General features: G+C 45.2%; 3 protein-coding genes across 3 annotated transcripts; all 3 read left to right on the top strand.

Annotated features, from left to right (window-relative positions):
• Positions 1–1191: 1191 nt before the first annotated feature.
• On the top strand, positions 1192–1521 carry LOC138367128 (uncharacterized). Its single transcript, XM_069328531.1, has one exon. It carries the CDS (start codon positions 1192–1194, stop codon positions 1519–1521), a length of 330 nt encoding a protein of 109 aa, XP_069184632.1.
• Positions 1522–14441: 12920 nt separating this feature from the next.
• LOC138367126 (S-antigen protein-like) lies at positions 14442–14939 on the top strand. Its single transcript, XM_069328530.1, has one exon. The coding sequence runs from the start codon at positions 14442–14444 to the stop codon at positions 14937–14939; it is 498 nt and encodes a 165-aa protein (XP_069184631.1).
• Positions 14940–16612: 1673 nt separating this feature from the next.
• LOC138367125 (oviduct-specific glycoprotein-like) lies at positions 16613–17188 on the top strand. The gene has a single exon (XM_069328529.1). The coding sequence runs from the start codon at positions 16613–16615 to the stop codon at positions 17186–17188; it is 576 nt and encodes a 191-aa protein (XP_069184630.1).
• Positions 17189–24511: the final 7323 nt, after the last annotated feature.

Here is a 24511-nt window from a genome sequence, read left to right as displayed (position 1 = left end):
TTTCTGTCTTTATTTTATTTGTAGAGTAACGTCACCACTGTTCTTATTTTTATGTTTTTTTTTTACTTGTTAATTTGCACTGTACATAGCCAAGGAATTGTCTTATTCATAATTTTTTTTTAAGTTAATTAAAGTTACATTGTTCATACTAAGTGTTTTGCGTGTCTTCCCTTACTTTACCACAGACAACAGCCAAGCAGTCAATCTTTTTTTTTTTTTGTAAATGTGATTAGGCATTAACATCAGACAAAGTGAGGACTGCATTACCATCTACACTTTCCCGTCACATTTTATGGGGGCCTGCCCAAGGAGCTTCACTCAGGTACTAGTACCAGAACATCAATTTGTGGTAAGTGTACTTGGCTTTGATACAGTTGCTTTTCAATATTTTCATTACTTTTAATATTTATATGGTGCTGTGTATTTTGTGCATTCCGAGAGTAACATATTGTGAGTGTTGGATAACTTTGGATTACGTGGTGACTGAAGGCCTCAGTCATTCTCTTAATTGGTCATCCCTCCCTCTGTGTTATTACTCGTGTATTCCACCTTTTGTCCCTAGGATATTTCTCACTTCCGGCAGATCATCAATTTGGTACCCTGGTACTTTGATTTGTCTTCGGGTCAAAGCACCCTATCTTCTGCAATCCAGCCAAAGGAGGATACAGAGGGCCATAGTTCCTCTACCACGGACTACGTTGCTGAGTTGGGACCTCAGCAGCAGTTCTCGTCACCAGTTGACACTCGCACCCCTACACGTCGGTCAGAGATGATGATATTTACTTAGGTAGGGAATTAGCTTTCTTTTTTCAGAGCACAAAGATCGCTAATTCTGTAAGTATCATATTTCATTTAGTAGGAAAACCCTTGCTTGTAGAAAAACCATTAATTGGTCTTATAGAGACTCGGCAACGTATCCCTACATTCTTGGACTACCTTATTCACTTTTGAAACAATTAAATGTTTCATTTGTTTTAGAAACTATCGGTTTCATTTATTTAGTAGGATTTTCTTGCCTTTATTCTCTTACATTGAGTACCAGGTACAAGGTTTCCTGCGATTTTGATTGACTAATAATTTACCATACTAAGATTAACGTTAATTGTTAACTATCACCTCTTAGATGAAGGAAAGATAGACTCTGAAACTCACGAAAACTATTCTATTGCAGATAAACATACTCTGGCAGCTATGAAATTGAAGCTCGAACTAGCCAACGTAGAGCGGGAACAACAAAAAGAAGCTCTCCAGATAAGGAAAGAAGAGCTGGCCTCAAGGAAAGAAGAACAAGAACGTGAGGCGGCCCTGGCGAAAGAAGCTCTACAACTAAAGGAACGCGAGATGGCCCTAAAGAAAGAAGAGGCGGCCCTACTCCAAGAGCGTGAGCGAGTACAGCTTGAAGCAAGACAGCGTCACTTGGAGATGCAACGTGAGCACGATAAGAAGCAAGCCAATATGGCTCTAGCATGTCGTCAACAAGAACTCGCGTTGGAAACTACACACCACACTCAGCGCCAATAAGCTACAGCTAGTCTTCCCATAAGTTTCAATGTCTCCCATGCAAGTAAGTTAATGCCACCATTCGTTGAGACAGAGATCGATGTATTTTTCACCACTTTTGAGACCCTAGCTAAAAAACTTAGCTGGCCTGCAGATCAATGGTCTACCCTTCTCAGAGTGCATCTCACAGGTAGAGCTGCGGTTACTCTCAGTACCTTAGCGTCTGAGAATGACTACCAGACCCTGAAGCAAGCAGTTTTGGACGCCTACCTTCTCTCCACCGAAAGCTACAGACGAAAATTCCGTGATTATCTAAAGGCAAGTACCACCACCTTTCTAGAATTTGCCAATACAAAGAAAAGATATTTCATGAAATGGCTGGAAGCAGCACATGTCTCTACATTTTCAGAACTCGTCAACCTCATTCTAGTTGAGGAATTCTTGAGACGTGTTCCCCCTTCTATCCGTTTATATTTAACAGACAAAGAAGAAACCGACTACATCAAATGTGCGAAGTCGGCTGACACCTACAGCCTCATACACCGGCTAACACCAGACCAACCTTCCAGTAAGAAGTCTTGGTATAGTTATGATAAAGTGAGTACCGATCAAGTGAGCTCTCAATTGTATTGTACGTATTGCAAACTCTATGGACATACCATGGATAAATGTGAGAAAGCTCAATACAAAGGCAATAATGAAAATACTAAACCCAAACCGACTCCTCCTAAGTCCGGTAAGCCTGTGATGAATGTTGGTGTTCCTGTTAATGATCTTTCTCTCTTCAGCAAACACCTGTATCCTGGAACTGTCTCTGCCAACGGTACAGATTCGGAGGGACGTTTCAAATTGAAGATCTTGAGGAACACAGCGGCTCTTCAGTCAATAATATTGAAATCGGCTGTGCCTAACATCACCTACACCGGGGAAACCGTCCTTATCACTGACCTCACTGCTACCACTCCGTATCCACTCGCCAGAGTTCACCTGGATTGTCCTTTCGTGACCGGTGAAGTCCAAGTCGCCATCAGGGAAAAGCCTTTTCCCATGCCTGGAGTGCAACTTCTCCTGGGCAACGACTTGGCAGAAGATCTGCAACCTTCCAACCTGATCATCATAGACAAACCCCAGGTGTGTAACTCAGTAGTGGACAATCCCATCTTTAAGTATGTTCCAGCAGAGGTTTAAGAAAGTGATAAAGTTTTCTTCTCCGGTTTTGGTGACTATCCGTGCACAAGGTGCACGCCCTCAACCAGCTGACTCTACTGCTACCGCTGTCCCTCAAGACCCTCAGAATCTACCACCGAATCTTACTATGTTGGAGTTCCGTAAGTTTCAGAGGGAGTTTCCTTCATTAACACCATTATTCTTCCAGGCTGAGACTCAACCTGACAGTATTCCTGGGTTCTTCCTAGACAATCAGTTGCTCTACCGCAGGTACAGACCCAGTAAACTGAAGGAGGATGACGATTGGGCAAATGTCGAACAACTAGTGGTTCCCACCAGCCTACGGCCCGATATTCTACACCATGGCCCACGGAGCTCTTTCTCACTACGGTTTTAACAAAACCTACCACGGAATCACACAAGACTACTACTGGCCAGGTATGGTTAAAGACTGTCAAAAGTTACGTGAAACAGTGTCATGTATGTCAGATGGCAGGGAAACCTAACATCCCTATTCCCAAGGCTCCTTTGATTCCTATCCCGGTGCCTTCGGAACCCTGTCACAGACTCATCATAGACTGTGTTGGTCCTTTACCCTGGACCAGTTCTGGCAACGCATATATACTAACCTATCCTGTGTCCAACCACCAGATTCCCCATAGCAGTTCCTGTAAAGAACATTACGGCTGCTACGGTGGTGAAACAACTACCTTACCTTGAGGTGACCTTGAGGTGCTTCCGGGGCTTAGTGTCCCCGCGGCCCGGTCGTCGACCAGGCCTCCTGGTTGCTGGACTGATCAACCAGGCTGTTAGACGCGGCTGCTCGCAGCCTGACGTATGAGTCACAGCCTGGTTGATTAGGTATCCTTTGGAGGTGCTTATCCAGTTCTCTCTTGAACACTGTGAGGGATCGGCCAGTTATGCCCCTTATGTGTAGCAGAAGCGTGTTGAACAGTCTCGGGCTTCTGATGTTGATAGAGTTCTCTCTCAGAATACCTGTTGCACCTCTGCTCTTCAACGGGGGTATTCTGCACATCCTGCCATGCCTTCTGGTCTCATGTGCTGTTATTTCTGTGTGCAGGTTTGGGACCAGCCTCTCAATTATTTTCCACGTGTAAATTATTATGTATCTCTCCCGCCTGCGCTCAAGGGAGTACAGATTTAGGCTCTTTAGTCGGTCCCAGTAATTTAGATGTTTTACTGAGTGGATTCTAGCAGTAAAAGATCTCTGCACGCTCTCCAGGTCAGCAATTTCTCCAGCTTTGATTGAAGATCTATTGAAGATCTTTACTCAATACGGATTTCCACGGGAGGTTCAAAGTGACTGTGGCACCAACTTCACCAGTGATCTCTTCAAGAAGACACTGGAAGAGTTCAACATCACTCAGGTATTGTCCAGCCCCTATCATCCTGCTTCACAGGGTTCTCTTGAACGTAGTCATCAAACAATAAAAGCACTCCTAAAGAATTTTTGCAATGAAACCTTAAAAGACTGGGATAAACAACTTGACCTCATCATGTGCATTTTCAGAAGTCTCCCCAATGAGTCTCTAGGAGTATCTCCTTATGAGATGCTCTACGGACGTAAGTGCCGTACTCCTCTCAAAGCTTTAAAAGATTCTCTACGTAATGCCACCTTCAGTGAGCATCAGAATGTGCCCCAGTTTCTTCAAAACTAAAAACACATTCTAGAGAGAGTACGTAAATTTGCTAATGACAATCTATTGAAAGCTCAGGAGAGGATGAAGACTCATTTTGACCACCGCAGCAAAATAAGGAAATTTAAACCAGGAGACTTCGTGTTGGCATATTTTCCTATCCCAGGTTCTCCATTGCAAAATAAGTTTTCAGGACCTTACCGCATCAAGGAGTGCAGAAACAACCACAACTACGTTCTTGAGACTCCAGATAGGCGGCGGAGGACCCAGTTGTGCCACGTCAACCTCCTGAAGCAGTATAAAGATATTCCCCCCACTGTGATAATGTCACTCTCCACCTTCAAAGATCCATACCTCCGCAGTGAGACCGTCCCTGCTTCTCCTCCGGAAAGCTCTGAGTCAGTGCCTTCCAACTCGGAAATCCGTAATGATCTTCCTAAAAATTTACAGGACTATGATAGTGCTTCTTTGCTATGTTCTGATCCCATTCTCGCCTCTCCAGATATCATGAAGCCCTTCCTCATCAAGGTCGATGCCAGTAGTACCGGCATCGGGGGCGTCCTACTACAACAACGAGGCGAGGAGGTTCTTCCTGTTAGCTACCATAGCTACAAGTTGAAGCCTGACCAGAAGAACTACAGCACTATCGAAAGGAACTCCTCTCCATCGTCCTGAATCTGCAACATTTTGAACCTTACCTACAGGGGAATAGGCCTATTACCATCAACTCGGACCACAATCCCCTGCGGTTCCTACAACAGGACCAATTCAGCAATCAACGTCTTCTACGCTGGGCCCTGTACTTGTAGAATTTTAATCTGGAGACCTTCTACATCAAAGGTTCGGACAACATCATAGCCGACGCCCTCTCCAGAGTGTAGGAGGTAGAGACAGCTACTCCTACCTCTACAACAGCCACTGAAGTACTTAACCCGTAAGAGCAGGCTTCGGGGAAGAGCTGTTATGATAATCTCCTTCAAGAGAGATTAGGCCTGCTCTTTCCTACCATCAAGCTACTTCAGTACATCTAAAACATCTAAATACTACAAGCAAGTGTAGTAAATATTGAGTCAAATACGTTTTGCCAGGCGCAAACGTATCACACTCGCTCTCCACCCTCCCCCCTCCCTCGTTGCCAATCACCAAACTACCATTTCCAGCCTGCCTGCTTCTGATTGGTGAATCGACGTCTGCACCTCTGCACCTCGGCACCCTCTACCTAGCCAATGTCTGGGCCTGAACCAGTCATTGAAGTTAGAATATCTTGTGCTCTCAAGCTGTAAACACCCAACTGATATACGCTCTGTTTATTGGTGGATGTTCTCAGCTAGCGCTATATTCTCAGCACCTGTTTAATCATTTTTCTGTCTTTATTTTATTTGTAGAGTAACGTCACCACAGTTCTTATTTTTATGTTATATTTTTTTTACTTGTTAATTTGCACTGTACATAGCCAAGGAATTGTCTTATTCATAATTTGTTTTTAAGTTAATTAAAGTTTCATTGTTCATACTAAGTGTTTTGCATGTCTTCCCTTACTTTACCACAGACAACAGCCAAGCAGTCAATCTTTTTTTTTGTAAATGTGATTAGGCATTAACATCAGACAAAGTGAGGACTGCATTACCATCTACACTTTCCCGTCACAATATTCCCTTGATATATTTATATATGGGACTACACGTGCGCTGCCACACTGGCCAGTACCTACTTCCACTACAGCACACGTGAAAGCGGTGGTGCTGCTTCTTTTAGGGAATCGCAGAAAATTATTAAATATAGAGGTCTGGCACACTGCTACAGCTTTGTTCCGATCGGCTCGGAGACCCTCGGTTCGTAGGGAAAATGTGCTTTGAAGTTCCTGAAGGAATTGGGGGAAAAATTGATCAGCGCTACAAAAGACCAGAGAGCAAAAAGTTTCTTGTTCCAGCACCTCAGTGTTGCGATTCAGAGGGGAAATGCCTGTTGCATCTTGGGCACTAGTCCAACTTCAGAGGAATTCGAAGAAGTGTTTGACTTGCAACAATGATCGAACCCGTCTGTGACATTCATCAATGTTTCCCATTGTCGTGTTTTTCAAGAGAATCTATATATATATATATATATATATATATATATATATATATATTGGTAGCAGTCTTACTTGTAAACATATGTTGTTGAATATGAATGAAGGGTAAGATTAATGATTCTAACAAGAATCTTCTCAATATTACTTATGTTTTTCTTCGCTGTCGAGGGCAGTTGAAAATTTTACTGTCCAAAGTTCATTTTCATACTTTATTTATGGACTGACGCCTAGATGTGTTTTGCAAGACATTTCCTAAATTTTCAGAGACTATTTTACACTCTGTCAATGCTTATATTCGCTTGGGGTGAGGTGATACAGAACATGATTGAGATGAGGTGATACAGGACATGATTGAAATGAACAAGTGAATCAATAGGTACGCCACTGCATGATTTATGTTTTTGTTTCTGTGTTGGTTCGAGGTTTTGAAGTGAGTAAAATGTAATTATGTGTTAAGTAGCTGTTGATTGCTGGTTTTGACTTATTGATGTGTAGGGCCTCGCTGATGTCGAGTCTCCTGTTGTCATTGTATCTGTCGATAATTTCTGTGTTGCTTGTTAAGATTTCTCTGGTGATGGTCTAGTTGTGTCAGAAGATTATATGGTCCTTGATGGAGTCCTGTTGTTTGTGCATTGTTAATCGTCTGGGAAGAGTGACGTTGTTGTCTTGCTTATGTACTGAAATCTTTGGGGCTGACAGTCCCCCAAGTGGGCATGTGAAGGCATAGATGAAGTTGGTTTCTTTTAAGGCGGTCTCTTTGGTGTCCAAAGAGTTTTTCATGAGTAGGTTGGCCGTTTTCTTGTTTTTTGTAGTAAATTGTTAATTGTATCTTCTGAGTTGTGTCTGTAGGGATAACGTTCCTATTAATAATATCTTTCAGGACACTTTCCTCCGTTTTATGAGCCGTCAAAAAGAAGTTCCTGTAAAACAGTCTAATAGGGGGTACAAGTGTTGTGTTAGTTGATTCTTCTGAGGTTGCATGGTGATTTCACCTTTCTTTTAATAACGTCTTCAACATAACCGTTAGAGAAGTCATTTTTGACTAGAACCTGCCTTACTCTATAGTCGACCTGCTTCCAACCAGAGCTGTAAGTGAGAGCTTGGTCGACATAGGAGTTGACAACACTCCACCAGTACCTGTCCGGGCAGTCACTATTGGCATTAAGGCACATTCCTATGTTCGTTTCCATAGTGTAGACTGCAGTGTGGAAGGCACCATTCTTTTCGTGACTGTTACATCTGTCGAGAAGCCGACTGTTGGCTTCTGTAACGGTTATGTTGAAGACGAAAGAAAATAAAGGTGAAACGCCATGCAAGCTCTGAAGAATCAACAAACACAATACTTGTAGACTATTTTACAGGAACTTCTTTTCGACGGCCCATAACACACAGGAAAGTGTCCTGAAAGCTATTATTAATAGGACGTTATCCCCACATTATATGCGAAAAAACTGACAGGTAGGATAACAAGAACTTTTCAAACTAGAGATGCTATACCAATGATGATACTTTTCAAATCGCTAGAGCTCTCTAGAGTGGAATACTGTTGCACAATGACAGCTCCTTTCAAAGCTTGAGAAATTGCTGACCTGGAGAGCGTGCAGAGATCCTCTACTGCTAGAATCCACTCAGTAAAAGAGCTAAACTATTGGGACCGACTAAAGTGCCTAAATCTGTATACCCTTGAGTACAGGTGGGAGAGATACATAATAATTTACACATGGAAAATAGTGGAGGGGCTGGTCCCAAACCTGCACACATAAATAACATCACATGATCTAACACAGTGCAGAATTACAAACCCATTAAGATTTCAACTTAGACTCAACAGAGCCGAAGAAGTTGTTAAACACATGAGACAAAATCCTACTGCAGCGACCATACGAGTCATAAATACTCTTACTCCACCCAGGTAATACAGAACAAGCAACACTTAGTGGGCCAGCCAGAGGCTTAGGGTCCGCGCAGGAATATCCCTGCAAAACAAAAAAAAATCGCATGAGACCAGGAGGCATGGCAGGATGTGCAGAATACGGCCCTCATTGAAGAGCTGAGGTGCAACAGGTACTCTGAAAGAGAACTCTACCAACATCAGAGGCCCGAGACTGTTCAACACGCTTCCACTACACATAAGGGGCATAACTGGCCGACTCCTCAAAATGTTCAAGAGAAAACTTGACAAGCATCTCCATAGGATACCTGATCAACCAGGCTGTGTGATAATCAATGAACCAAGTGATTCACTGATCCGGCTGCTCACAGCCTGATCAAGTCAGTCTGCGAGCAACCTCGTCCAACAGTTCTTGTTGGCCAAGCATAAGCCGCTGCCACACAGTTCATCGAGATAAATCACTGGTACAAGTTTGTTGCAATAGTATCCGAGACCCCTGGTCCACAAAGTGAGAGTGAAAGGAGTGTTCTCAAAGATCAGGGTTCCAGGCTCATCGAAACAACAAGAGACCCTAGAGCAGCGAGCTTCCTTTTCCAGCGCCTCAGCGTGGCGATCCAGAGGGAAAATGCCCACCTCATCCCTGCTTCTTCCTCAGTCTCGGAGGAGCTTGAAAAAACCTACGACCTATAGAGAACAAACTTCCTTTAATTTCGTCTTATTGTACACATTTTGCAACGAATCAATTATGCAACTTTTTAACCTTGGACAATAAAAGGTAAAACAATAATAATGAAATACGTATTTACAGTCAAACGACAAGTTTTCCTCTGAATGCTATTTATTCCCTTCTCCGAGGCTATTACACTGTGTCGTTTGTAATGTAAAATGAAAAATTACCAATAAAATAGGCTTCATGCTCTCAAAATAAAATATATTCACGCTATTGATTCAGCCATAGTCCCGCCGCTGAAGGGTTGCCAACTGTACGTTTTACTGTCAATATGATAACTTTATTTATGTCCATGTATTTCATACTTTGTGGATTTTTGTTTAGTATATTTTGAGTATTCTGTATTAACCCTGGAAATATTCCTTGCTGGGATGTATTGATCTGGTGCAATTACTGGCAGCTCACACGGTGAGGCCAGTATTACTGCCTAAGGTAAATATGAGCTCCGAGGTGAGGTCAATATGACCTGCTGGGGGGAGATTGAGAGGGCAATAATGTGAGATGATCCTACCATGATCTGGGAGCCACCGACCTGCTTCTCCAAGACCCTGGGAGCCATCGACCTGCTTCTCCAAGACCCTGGGAGCCACCGACCTGCTTTTCCAAGACCCTGGGAGCCACCGACCTGCTTCTCCAAGACCCAGGGAGCCACCGACCTGCTTCTCCAAGACCCAGGGAGCCACCGACCTGCTTTTCCAAGACCCTGGGAGCCACCGACCTGCTGTTCAAAGACCCTGGGAGCCACCGACCTGCTTCTCCAAGACCCAGGGAGCCACCGACCTGCTTCCCCAGAACCATGGGAGCCACCGACATTCTCTTCAGTGACCCTGGGAGCCACCGACCTGCTGTTCAAAGACCATGGGAGCCACCGACCTGCTTCCCCAGAACCATGGGAGTCGCCGACCTACTCTTCAGTGACCCTGGGAGCCACCGACCTGCTTTTCCAAGATCCTGGGAGCCCCCAACCTGCTTCTCCCAGACTCTGGGAGCCACCGGCCTGCTTCTCCAAGACTCTGAGAGCCACCGACCTGCTTCTACAAGACCCTGGGAGCGACCGACCTGCTTCTACAAGATTCTGGGAGCCACCGACCTGCTTCTACAAGACCTTGAAAGCCACCGACCTGCTTCTACAAGACTCTGGGAGCCACCGACTTGCTTCTACAAGACCTTGGGAGCCACCGACCCGCTTCTCCAAGACTCTGGGAGCCACCGATCTGCTTCTACAAGACCTTGGGAGCCACCAACCTGCTTCTCCAAGATCCTGGGAGCCACCGACCTGCTTCTCCAAGACTCTGAGAGCCACCGACCTGCTTCTACAAGACCTTGGGAGTCACCAACCTGCTTCTACAAGACCCTGGGAGCCACCGACCTGCTTCTACAAGACCTTGGGAGTCACCAACCTGCTTCTACAAGACCTTGGGAGCCACCGACCTGCTTCTACAAGACCTTGGGAGTCACCAACCTGCTTCTACAAGACCTTGGGAGCCATCGATCTGCTTCTACAAGACCTTGGGAGCCACCGACCTGCTTCTACAAGACCCTGGGAGCCACCGACCTGCTTCTACAAGACCTTGGGAGCCACCGACCTGCTTCTACAAGACCCTGGGAGCCACCGACCTGCTTCTACAAGACCCTGGGAGCCACCGACCTGCTTCTACAAGACCTTGGGAGCCACCGACCTGCTTCTACAAGACCTTGGGAGCCACCGACCTGCTTCTACAAGACCTTGGGAGCCACCGACCTGCTTCTACAAGACCTTGGGAGCCACCGACCTGCTTCTCCAAGACTCTGGGAGCCACCGACCTGCTTCTCCAAGACTCTGGAGCCACCAACCTGCTTCTCCAAGACTCTAGGAGCCAGCAACTTGCTCTTCAATATCCCTGGGAGTCACCATCCGGATCTGATGGAGCAGAGCGCGGTCTCTGGCAAATGCAGTTTCCGTGGCGTAGTGGTTAAGACGCTCGCCTGGCGTTTCGTGAGCGCTTTATTCTGGGTTCGTATCCTGGCCGGGGAGGATTTACTGGGGCAAATCCTTAACTGTAGCCTCTGTTTAACTCAACAGTAAAAGGGGTACTTGGTTTTTAAACGATTTTTCCGTATCGTATTCCGTATATTGGATCGTATTCCAGGGACCATAGGATTAAGGACTTGCCCGAAACGCTAAGCGTACTAGTGGCTGTACAAGAATGTAACAACTCTTGTATATATAAATAAATAAATAAAATTAAATGGGAAATCAACAAAACAAGGACCCAAAACCTGTCGGCATTACAAATGGGGTATTTGTAAACATGGGATATCGGGAAGAACAAATGGAACATGTAAGTACGATCACCCTAGAAAGTGCAGAAACCTCCTTAGTACAGGTAAATGTACCAAAAGCTGTGAATTCTTCCACCCAGAAATTTGCAAGAACTGTTTGTGGTCTCCGTGGTGTAGTGGTAAGACACTCGCCTGGCGTTCCGCGAGCGCTATGTCATGGGTTCGTATCCTGGCCGGGGAGGATTTACTGGGCGCAAATCCTTAACTGTAGCCTCTGTTTAACTCAACAGTAAAATGTGTACTTGGATGAAAAAACTATTCTTCGCGGCGGGGATCGTATTCCAGGGACCTGCCCGAAACGCTACGCGTACTAGTGGCTGTACAAGAATGTAACAACTCTTGTATATATCTCAAAAAAACAAACTCTTTAGACAAGAAAGAGTGCTTCAATACGGAATATCCAGCTTTTCATATAAGAGGTATCAGGCGATTAGAACCGACAAACCGCCACTATGAAAACAGCCACTACTCTATCGACCAGGATGTTTTTTTAGCAAGAGATAGAGGAGAAGAAGGGCTAAAAATATCCTGACTTTACCACCAACTCGGTCAAATGCTAGAGAGGACACAAACACAGTGGCCTCCCTACCAGAGCCTCAGATATTAACACCAAGTAAAGCATCCAGCACTTCCACAAACATGATAACATCATTTATATTTACCAAAATCCAGGGTATAAAAACACGCAAATGTAACAAAGTTCATTTTATAGATGGCCTCTTACATGAGGCAAATGCAGTGTTTGTAGCCCACATGGAAACTCACACAAAGGACTACCATGATGGTGAAATATGGATCTCAGAGTACAATCTTTTCAGATGTGATAGGAAACACAGGCTTCAGGGTGGGGTCAGCCTCTGCATCAAAGACACACTCATCTGTACTGTACTGTAAACACCACAAACAATATGGTGGAAGTGCTGATAATCAAAATAGAGATCTTAAATGTAGTTATTGTCCTTGTATATAAGTCACCGGAGGCAAATCATAACAACCTAATTTAAGTTCTGACAAACATGGGGAACTGCAAAAAAGCATCAAGAACTGCAATAAACCACTGTCGCAAGCCTTTCACATTCTTTGGAGACAAGCCTAGATACTGGCATTATCCCAGACATACTAAAAACAGCAGAGATAGCACCACTCCATAAAGGAGGAAATAAGGCAGAGGCACAAAATTACAGACCGAAAACACTAACATCACACATCATAAAAATCTTTGAGAGAGTGTTGTGCTCCTGGGTACTGTGCTTGCTCCAATACTTTTTCTCATTCTCATATCGGACATAGACACAATCTATACGGACAATCTATAGCTACGGCCACAATCTATAGCACTGTATCATCCTTTGCAGATGACACTAGGATTTTTATGAGAGTAGACAACATAGAGAGCACAGCGAACCTCCAATCAGATGTAAATCAGGTCTTTCAATGGGATACAGAAAATAATATTGTATATAATGAAGATTAGTTCCAGCTCATGCGCTACGGAAAAAATTAACATTTAAAAGCAGTAACCACGTACAAAACTCAGCCAACTCATAACATAGAACGAAAAGGCAATATAAAGGATTTGGGTGTACTGATGTCGGAAGACCTTACCTTTAAAGAATACAGTAAAGTTGCCGTCTCAACTGCACGAAAAATGAAAGGGTGGATAACGAGATCTTTTCACACTAGAGATGCCGTACCAATGATGATACTCTTCAAGACGCTAGTGCTCTCTAGAGTGGAGTACTGCTGCACAATGACAGCCCCTTTTAAAGCTGGAGAAATTGCTGACCTGGAGAGCGTGCAGAGATCCTCTACTGCTAGAATCCACTCAGTAAAACATTTAAACTATTGGGACCGACTAAAGTGCCTAAATCTGTATTCTCTTGAGCGCAGGCGGGAGAGATAAATAATAACTTACACATGGAAAATAGTAGAGGGGCTGGTCCCAAACCTGCACACAGAAATAACACCACATGAGAACAGGAAGCATGGCAGGATGTGCAGAATACCCCCGTTGAAAAGCAGAGGTGCAACAGGTACTCCGAGAGAGAACCCTATCAACATCAGAGGCCAGAGACTGTTCAACACGCTTCCACTACACATAAGGGGCATAACTGGCCGACCCTTCACGGTGTTCAAGAGAGAACGCGATTAGCACCTTCAAAGGATACTTGATCAATCAGGCTATGATTCATATGTCAAGCTGCGAGCAGTTGCGTCCAACAGCCTGGTTAACCAGTCCAGCAATGAGGAGGCCTGATCTATGACTGGGCCGCGAGGACGCTAAGTCGCGAAAATACCTCAAGGTAACCTCAAGGCAAGGATCTTCAATGACCCTGGGAGCCTCCGACCTACTTTTCAGAAACCTTAGGAGCCAGAAATCTGCTCTTCCGTGACGTTGGCTGCCACCGACTTGCTCTTCCGTGACCCTGGGAGCCACCGACCTGCTCTTCCGTGACCCTGGGAGCCACCGACCTTCTCTTCCGTGACCCTGGGAGCCACCGACCTGCTCTTCCGTGACCCTGGGAGCCACCGACCTTCTCTTCCGTGACCCTGGGAGCCACCGACCTTCTCTTCCGTGACCCTGGGAGCCACCGACCTGCTCTTCCGTGACCCTGGGAGCCACCGACCTGCTCTTACGTGACCCTGGGAGCCACCGACCTGCTCTTCCGTGACCCTGGGAGCCACCGACCTGCTCTTCCGTGACCCTGGGAGCCACCGACCTGCTCTTACGTGACCCTGGGAGCCACCGACCTGCTCTTCCGTGACCCTGGGAGCCACCGACCTGCTCTTCCGTGACCCTGGGAGCCACCGACCTGCTCTTCCGTGACCCTGGGAGCCATTGACCTGCTCTTACGTGACCCTGGGAGCCACCGACTTGCTCTTCCGTGACCCTGGGAGCCACCGACCTGCTCTTCCGTGACCCTGGGAGCCACCGACCTGCTCTTCCGTGACCCTGGGAGCCACCGACCTGCTCTTCCGTGACCCTGGGAGCCATTGACCTGCTCTTACGTGACCCTGGGAGCCACCGACCTTCTCTTCAATGTGCCTGGGAGCCACCAACCTGTTTTTACGACCTGTACGTTGAGAGATGGCAATGACCTCATGTTGAGAGGTGGCAATGACCTCATGTTGAGAGATGGCAATGACCTCATGATGAGAGGTGGCAATGACCTCATGTTGAGAGGTGGCAATGACCTCATGTTGAGAGGTGGCAATGACCTCATGTTGAGAGGTGGCAATGACCTCATGTTGAGAGATGGCAATGACCTCATGTTGAGAGGTGGCAATGACCTCATGTTGAGAGATGGCAATGACCTCATGTTGAGAGGTGGCAATGACCTCATGATGAGAGGTGGCAATGACCTCATGTTGAGAGGTGGCAATGACCTCATGTTGAGAGATGGCAATGACCTCATGTTGAGAGGTGGCAATGACCTCATGTTGAGAGGTGGCAATGACCTCATGTTGAGAGGTGGCAATGACCTCATGTTGAGAGATGGCAATGACCTCATGTTGAGAGGTGGCAATGACCTCATATTGAGAAAAATTGGACTTCAAAAGCTGTGTATGAATAATGTCAAACCATTCTTGGAAAACTAGGACTCACTGTCAAGACATCATATATGCGCTAGACGGTGTTTATCTTTCAAGGAGAAGGTTGCCAGCTGTGGCAGATCCAGTAGAGGAAGTTAACTAAAACATTAACACGTGATGAACAATGTGACAGTGTCAGACCCCGAAGGAAGTATTTAAACAGGAATTTCTTCAAGTATTTTCCTATTTAATAATACATCTTCAGAAGGATGGGTTTACGGTAGAAGAAGAAGAAGATGAAGATGAAGCCACCCAAAAGGTGGCACGGGCATGAATAGCCCGTAAGTGGTGGCCCTTTTGAGCCATTACCAGTATCAAGAGCTGATACTGGAGATCTGTGGAGGTGCAACTGCACCCTGCGTGACGGGAGATGTCTCCCGGACCAAGTGTGTGGTCCTGTGGTTTACGGTTCAGTGGGTGTGGATATATACGCAGGAAAGAGGTGAGGTGAGGTACAAAGTCTTTAATGAGATAATGAGTATTAATGAGTTAAGTGTGTATCAATAATCCTACAAAAATCTACTTTACTACTTTAAAGTCGTAAAGTACCTTACTGATCTTTAACTTATCAACCAAAAATTAATTTAGATTATACAAACCACAGCTAATGTTCAAATTCCATGATTTTGTAATCTGTACTAAAGCAGATTCAATAAGGTTCCTATTGTAAAATGCTTTTACAATTCGTTATTTATGAAAACTTCTCCAAATCAATTTGGTGAGAACTTTCTGACAAATGAACAAACAAAACATTAGACATTTGGCCATGTCTTACAGAGTATTTATGTTTCAAATTGATAAATTTCAAATCTTTGGAAGTTTCCTCTACAAAGAACCTATTACAATCTCTACAAGGTATTTTGTAAAGACACAATTATCACTACGAGGACTGATTCTAAATAATAGTTTTCCAACAGTATTTTCGTAATTAAACAATACATGTACATCAACACGAGTCAAGGCCTTGACAATATTGTCAAAGCTTAAGGAATGGCCCTGAATGGAATAAGACAGAGAAATGCAAAAAAGATAAATCCTTAATAGCAGCAGTGGAATCTTAAATAACAAAGGAATAATTTTCAACAACAGAGGAATGTTAAATAACATCAGATAAATTCTCGAGAACATCAGGGGAATGCTCTATAACAACTGAGAAATGCTCGATAACACTTGAGGAATGCTTAATAACAGCAGATGAATGCTTAATAACAGCAGATGAATGCTTAATAACAGCAGATGAATGCTTAATAACAGCAGATGAATGCTTAATAACAGCAGATGAATGCTTAATAACAGCAGATGAATGCTTAATAACAGCAGATGAATGCTTAATAACAGCAGATGAATGCTTAATAACAGCAGATGAATGCTTAATAACAGCAGATGAATGCTTAATAACAGCAGATGAATGCTTAATAACAGAGGAATGTTCAATAACATTCGATGAATGTTTAATAATAATAGTGGAATACTCAGAAACATAACTCCATAACCTCCATAACAACAGAGGGATATTAAGTGACCACTGACATATGCTCAATAACAACAGAGGAACGCTCATCAAAAATTGAAGAAACTTCAATGATCACTGAGAACTGCTCCATAACAACTGAGGAATGGTCAATAACATCAGAGGTATGCTTAATAACAACAGAGGAATGCTTAATAACACCTAAAGAATGTTCTATAACAACAGTGAAATGTTCAATAACAACAGAGGAATGCTCAATACTGAGAGTGGAATGCTCAATAATAACAGTGGAGTGTTCAATACTGAGAGTGGAATGCTCAATAATAACTGTGGAGTGTTCAATACTGAGAGTGGAATGCTCAATAATAACTGTGGAGTGTTCAATACTGAGAGTGGAATGCTCAATAATATCAGTGGAGTGTTCAATACTGAGAATGGAATGCTCAATAATAACTGTGGAGTGTTCAATACTGAGAGTGGAATGCTCAATAATAACTGTGGAGTGTTCAATACTGAGAGTGGAATGCTCAATAATAACTGTGGAGTGTTCAATACTGAGAGTGGAATGCTCAATAATATCAGTGGAGTGTTCAATACTGAGAATGGAATGCTCAATAATAACTGTGGAGTGTTCAATACTGAGAGTGGAATGCTCAATAACAACAGTGGAGTGTTCAATACTGAGAGTGGAATGCTCAATAACAACAGTGGAGTGTTCAATACTGAGAGTGGAATGTGCATATTGATCGCTGGTGCGTTAAGCGTGACATCACAGTTCCATTGACGTTTATGACAGCTCGTTAAATCAATGATGGGGAGTGATCTCGAGGAACTTTAGTAGCTAATTACTTGGCGTCATTTGAATTTCTAATAGAGCTCTTAAGTCTTGGTGACGACGCAGGAGAGGCGCTTAATATAACAATTACGCTAAGGTGCTCCCGGAGTGGTCGTTAGTGAGTGGGCCGGGAGACCCGATCTCAAATCTTCTCTCTGCCGTGTTGCATAATTTCTCCTCACTAATGATATTAGACTAATCTCGCCTGGCACTCTCTTCTGAGCACTTTTTTAATGCTGTGGTTTATATTATCTTGAGGGAGTAAAGCTCAGTGCTTATGATATCAAAATTCTGATATCAAGAGTGATGAATGTTATAATATCTATCTTGTCCTTTATTAAATATTTACATGTTTAATATTTATTATTGTGTACTTGTTTACACAATAACAAATATAAATAGTAATGAATGTGACTGAAAGAGTGAGATCAATAATTCTAGCGCGAATCCTCTCTATCTTCCTTACATTTTCTTCACTTGAAAAGGAAATTGAACAATGAACTCTTCAAAGTTAATTTTCACAGTGTTATTTAGTCTTACGCTTAGAGATATGTCTCGTTAACATTGTCTAAGGCAGAGCTATAATGATTTAAAATTGATTGATGAAGATTAAGTCACCCAAAAGGTGGCACGGGCATGAATAGCCCGTAAGTGGAGGGTGTTTGCAGCCATTACCGAACAGGTAATGAGCAGTGGATGGATGGGGGCCTCCATGGTCGCTCACAGTGTATGTCGTGGAGGAGGCGTGACGGTTCAGGCAGGTGGCGGGAGGCGTCTGGTATCCTCAGCTTAATTTGGTGTTTCTTCTTCGTGGTGCCGTCGACCAGGTTGTCGTCGGGGTCGTCGCGGAGTTCAGCTGTCCGTCGAGGTAGGTCTTGTAGTAGTCGAGGGCGTTGTATTCCTTGCGCTGTATTGAGAGGTCGATGCAGCACTGCATGGTTTCGGCGTCGACGTACATGGGGTCTCGGTAGGAATTCATATTGTCGTTGTTGTTGTTTTAGATTTAGCTATTCAGAACAAAATGTCGATGTAGCACGGCCTATAGTGATCCCGTAATTGAGCTCGGTTATTCGCGGTAACCTTGTTACTGTGATATTTGGGTCAAAGTTTTGCATTGAGGTGGCCTTCTTTTCTCCCGTTTCTTTTCCTCTTTTATTTTAGCGCACTGGCTTTAGTAACATTATCATGGTGGTGGATATAGATGCACAGTGTACACTAGTGTGTTCCATGCATTCCTCAACTGCTTTTCTAATCATTGTAGTCGCTGTGGAATATGCATCTAATGCAGCTGCTCCTGTGGAATGAATGTTGAGTTTGATGCGCAGGGCTTCAGTAGCTTCACATTCCAGTAAGTAGTGCAATAGTGGCGCCTCTGCATCTGTTCCACAGATAAGACACTCTTTAACTATTGGGTTTATTACCTCCCAGCAGCACTTGTAACCAAGTCTGAGTCTGTGTATGGCTACTGCAATGTCTCTGGGTATCTTTTTGCCAGGCTTGAATGAGGAGTAACCAGTGGCTTGTTCGTACCACATCGCAGTGGATCTCCCTTACGCTACTTTGGCTCTGTGGCGACTTTTGATAGTTGGGAGTATTTTCTTCATGATTTGCTCCTTAATCTGTGAAAAACGTGGATGTATTTTAACCTGTACAACAGGTAGAGCAATGACAGTTTTTGCCAGTGAGTCTGCCTTGTCATTACCATCTATGCCAATGTGACAGCCCTAGATTATGGGCTTCTTTTTCTATAAGCAGGATTTCTATGATGAGTTGTATAATATCTCTGTGCTGGCTGGATAACAATGCCTGGAGCGAAGATTTAGAGTCGGTATGATTGATGACATCATGTAAATTATTCTCAGTTGCATAATTTTTGGCCTCCTTCAGGGGATATAATTATGTTTGCAATGTTGAGCACCCACTATTCATGCTCCAGTAAGCTTCATAGTTGGTAGTGTAAACTGCTGCCCCAGCAGAACCACTGTCTTGATCAACTGATCCGTCTGTGAAGATGTGAGTCGTTGTAGGTCTTGAGAAGATTTCCTTTTGTTGTTCTATGACTGCTTTGAGCCTCTGTGAGTCACATGCTGATTTTTTAACTGGTAATCCTTCGATGATTATTTTTAGACTCGATTCTTCCCATGGAGGAGGCTGCCGATAGTGTTGATATGGTCTATGTTCCCCTTTGTTTTTAGTGGTCCATTTAAATTCAACTATTCTCTAGAATCTTGACCAGATTATCCGTCCATGCACTTGTTCTATATTGAATATTTCTGTGAAGCGATCTGTGTATACTGTCTCTGAATGACAGTCTGGCGGTGGTTCCAACAAGTTTGCTGTTATGGTGGCTATCCTTTGTTTGATTCTGTTTTCTAAGGCTGGTAAGTTGGTTTCCATTCTTAGATTCTCTCGACGCGTCCATATAGGTGCTCGCATATAGGTGTTCTGAGAGCTTTCGAAACATTTCGAAACATTTCCAGTTTCTCCCATTGGTTATCACTGAGGGATGTAAGGGCAGGAGCAGCATAGTCAATGAGTGACCTAACTGCTTGAACGTAGTACATTTTGAGTACTGGTAGAAAGATGCACCATCTCTAAGACTTGTCATGCAGCGCAAAGTTGAATTTCTGGCTTTACAACGTTGCCGAAGATATTCAATTTCTTGACTGAATTTCAACTTGCTGTCGATTTTGTGTCCAAGGTATTGCAAACAGGTAACTCATTCAAGTTCATGTCCTTGTATTGCGAGTCTGATGTCTTGAGTTCTCATTTTAACGGCCATTGCTTTAGTTTTATTGCTGTTTAATTTCACTGTTATGCGTTCTGCTTCTCTGCTGATAATATCTGGGCCTTTTTGTGCCTGGTTCCTGGTGCCTCTATGATGATGTTAAATTAGCAAATGAACAAATCCACTTGGGCCGTGATGAGGGCTCGACCCTACGTCCGGGATGATCCCAGACGTGCCTCAGTCGACTGAGCCACGACGTGGTAAAAAGAAGTGTACTGAAGTAAGGACGAAGAGGTAGAACATTTGCTTGACAGAGCCCGGGTGCACGGGACAACTGTGTGAAACCCTGGGTTGTGCTTCGGAGAAGCTGCGGGAGCCTTGTGAGGGCAGTAGCACTCCGGGTTGCAAAACTTTTACCATGTCGTGGCGCAGTCGACTAAGGCAGGTCTGGGATCATCCCGGACGTAGGTTCGAACCCTCATCACAGCCCTTGTGGATTTATTCATATGATATATCATGATATTGTGACCTCTGCGTGAGTGATGTTCAATTGTCGTTGATTTTCTTGTTTTAGATTCAGCTACTAAGAAGAAAAAGTTCCAAGTAGCACGGGCTATGGTGAGCCCGTAAATTAAATTGTCTTTGTGCGCTTAATATTTATGCGCACCCAGGACGGCCCCGATCAGCGCGCACAACATCCCCGCCACCCAGGACGGCCCCGATCAGCGGGCACAACGTACCCCCCATCCCCGCCGCCACCCAGCACGGCACCTATCAGAGCGCACAACATACCCCCCCCCCCACCCAGCACGGCACCGATCAGCGCGCACAACGTACCCCCCATCCCCGCCGCCACCCAGCACGGCACCTATCAGAGCGCACAACATACCCCCCCCCCACCCAGCACGGCACCGATCAGAGCGCACAACATCCCCCCCCCCCACCCAGCACGGCACCGATCAGCGCGCACAACATACCCCCCCCCCACCCAGCACGGCACCGATCAGAGCGCACAACATACCCCCCCCCCCCCACCCAGCACGGCACCGATCAGAGCGCACAACATCCCCCCCCCCACCCAGCACGGCACCGATCAGCGCGCACAACATACCCCCCCCCCCACCCAGCACGGCACCGATCAGAGCGCACAACATACCCCCCCCCCAACCCCCCCCCCCAACCCCCCCCACCCCCCCCCCCCCCCCCCCCCCCCCCGCCACCAGTACTGGGGTAAGCTCTCCCATACGCAAGGCGTCCTTATGTGCACTTTGTAAACCGGTGCATCCATCATTATTCCCTAAACTGGTTGAGTGTCTGTACACATCAACATGTATTTGTCATCACTCGGTAAACTCAGCGTCAACGGCATTGGTTTACACTGCTGTGTTTGCCGGATACTTCTGAATGCTCACACTACGTGTTGGCGCAAAAAATCATTGACAGCCAAACACACACATGGAGATATTTACCCAATATGAATCTGCAATGATTCTACATATTTGTGTTGATCTGCAATAAGTATTATCAGGCTGCAACTAGAGGTCAGGTGTTTGTCTTGTTGATGGTGAGTTTGATCTCTGTGAGCTAGTGAGCAGTGATCGGGACTCAGCTCTTGAGCCCCTGCTCTTAATTATTGATTGTTTGAGCGTTGAATCTCGTTTGTGATCTCAAAGTTGCAGACAAAGTTTCCCTCGACTTCTTCCAATCTTAGCTCACTCTTAGCTCACTCTTACCTAACACTTATCTCACTCTAAGCTCATTCTCAGCTAACAGTTAGTTCACTCTTTTCTCGTTCTTAGCTCACTTTTAGCTTATTCTTAGCTCACTCGTAGCTCACTCCTAGCTCACTCTTAGCTTATTCTTAGCTCACTCGTAGCTCACTCCTAGCTCACTCTTAGTTCATTCTTAGCTCACTCTTAGCTTTCTCTTTCCTAACAGTTAACTCACTCTTAGTTCACTCTTCGCTTACTCATAGCTCATTATTAGATCACTTTTAGCTAATACTTAACCCACTTCAGCTCACTCTTAGCTCACTTTTAGCTCACTCTAAGCTCACTTTTAACTAACGCTTAACACACTCTTAGCTCACTCTTAGCTCACTCTAAGCTCACTTTTAGCTAACGCCTAACCCACTCTTAGCTCACTCTTAGATAACTCTAAGCTCACTCTTAGCTTACTCCTAGCTCATTCTTAGCTCACTCTTAGATCATACTCAGCTCACTTTAGCTCACTCTTATCTCAATCTTAGCTCACTTTTAGCTCATTCTTAGCTCACACTTAGCTCATTCTTAGCTAACACTTAACTCTTAGCTCATTCTTAGCTAACACTTAACTCTTAGCTCATTCTTAGCTCATTCTTAGCTCATTCTTAGATCACTCCTAGTTCACTTCTAGCTCATTCTTAGCTCGCTCTTAGCTCACTCTTAGCTTACTCTTAGCTCACTATTAACTCACTCTTAGCTTTCTCTTAGCTCATTCTTAGCTTACTCTTAGTTCACTCTTAGCTCACTCTTTGTACATTCATAGCTCACTCCTAACTCTCGCTTAGCTCGCTCTTAGCTCACTCTAAGCTCATTCTTAGCGCAATCATAGCTCACTCTTAGCTAACTCTTAACTCACTCTTAGGTCACTCTTAGCTATCTCTTAGCTCACTCTTAACTCACTCTTAGCTCACTCTAGCTCTTTCATAAATCACTCTTAGCTCACTCTTAGCTCATTGTTAGCTCACTCTTAGCTCATTGTTAGCTCACTCTTATCTCACTCTAACTCATTCATAGATCACTCTTAGCTCACTCATAGCTGACTCTAATTCATTCATAGATCACTCTTAGCTCATTGTTAGCTCATACTTAGCTTAAACTTAGCTCACTCTTAGCTCACTTCTACTGCAGCCGGTAGCCTTAATATGCTACTCCGTAATAAATGCGACTGTTTTGCATAACCAGGAACGAACGAATCCAACCCGCCCCCCCTAATATTAACCTCCGGAGCAGACCCCGGTGTCTGACGCCAGCTGGTGCCACACACAGCTGGCTCACACTACACATGTGGCAGCTGGTGCCACACACAGCTGGCTCACACTACACAACTGGCAGCTGGTGTCACACACAGCTGGCTCACACTACACATGTGGCAGCTGGTGTCACACACAGCTGGCTCATACAACACAACTGGAAGGTGGTGCCACACACAGCTGGCTCACACTACACAACTGGCAGCTGGTGTCACACACAGCTGGCTCACACTACACATGTGGCAGCTGGTGTCACACACAGCTGGCTCATACAACACAACTGGAAGGTGGTGTCACACACAGCTGGCTCACACTACACAACTGGCATGTGGTGTCACACACAGCTGGCTCACACTACACAACTGGCAGCTGGTGTCACACACAGCTGGCTCACACTACACATGTGGCAGCTGGTGTCACACACAGCTGGCTCATACAACACAACTGGAAGGTGGTGTCACACACAGCTGGCTCACACTACACAACTGGCATGTGGTGTCACACACAGCTGGCTCATACAACACAACTGGCAGGTGGTGTCACACACAGCTGGCTCACACTACACAACTGGCATGTGGTGTCACACACAGCTGGCTCATACAACACAACTGGCAGGTGGTGTCACACACACCTGGCTCATACTACACATGTGGCAGCTGGTGTCACACAGCTGGCTCATACTACACAACTGGCAGGTGGTGTCACACACAGCTGGCTCATACTACACAACTGGCAGGTGGTGTCACACACAGCTGGCTCATACTACACATGTGGCAGCTGGTGTCACACAGCTGGCTCATACTACACATCTGGCAGGTGGTGTCACACACAGCTGGCTCATACAACACAACTGGCAGGTGGTGTCACACACACCTGGCTCATACTACACATGTGGCAGCTGGTGTCACACAGCTGGCTCATACTACACAACTGGCAGGTGGTGTCACACACAGCTGGCTCATACAACACAACTGGCAGGTGGTGTCACACACACCTGGCTCACACTACACATGTGGCAGGTGGTGTCACACACAGCTGGCTCACACTTCACATGTGGCAGCTGGTGTCACACAGCAGGCTCACACCACACAACTGGCAGGTGGTGTCACACACAGCTGGCTCATACAACACAACTGGCAGGTGGTGTCACACACAGCTGGCTCACACTACACAACTGGCAGCTGGTGTCACACACAGCTGGCTCATACTACACATGTGGCAGGTGGTGTCACACACAGCTGGCTCACACTACACATGTGGCAGCTGGTGTCACACAGCTGGCTCATAATATACAACTGGCAGGTGGTGTCACACACGGCTGGTGTCACACACAGCTGGCTCACACTACACAACTGGCAGCTGGTGTCACACACAGCTGGTTCACACTACACAACTGGCAGGTGGTGTCACACACGGATGGAGTCACACACAGCTGGCTCACACTACACAACTGGCAGCTGGCTCACACTACACAACTGGCAGCTGGTGTCACACACAGCTGGTTCACACTACACAACTGGCAGGTGGTGTC

Source organism: Procambarus clarkii, chromosome 21, assembly GCF_040958095.1.
Source record: "Procambarus clarkii isolate CNS0578487 chromosome 21, FALCON_Pclarkii_2.0, whole genome shotgun sequence".
NCBI lineage: Eukaryota > Metazoa > Arthropoda > Malacostraca > Decapoda > Cambaridae > Procambarus > Procambarus clarkii.
The sequence above is the reverse complement of the archived record's forward strand: the minus strand, read 5'-3'. Positions and strand labels throughout refer to the sequence as shown.

What these genes read in the sequence shown, in the direction of transcription:
- LOC138367128 (XM_069328531.1), top strand. Translation starts at nt 1,192, where the DNA reads ATGAAATTGAAGCTCGAACTAGCCAACGTAGAGCGGGAACAACAAAAA.
- LOC138367126 (XM_069328530.1), top strand. Translation starts at nt 14,442, where the DNA reads ATGTTGAGAGGTGGCAATGACCTCATGTTGAGAGATGGCAATGACCTC.
- LOC138367125 (XM_069328529.1), top strand. Translation starts at nt 16,613, where the DNA reads ATGTTCTATAACAACAGTGAAATGTTCAATAACAACAGAGGAATGCTC.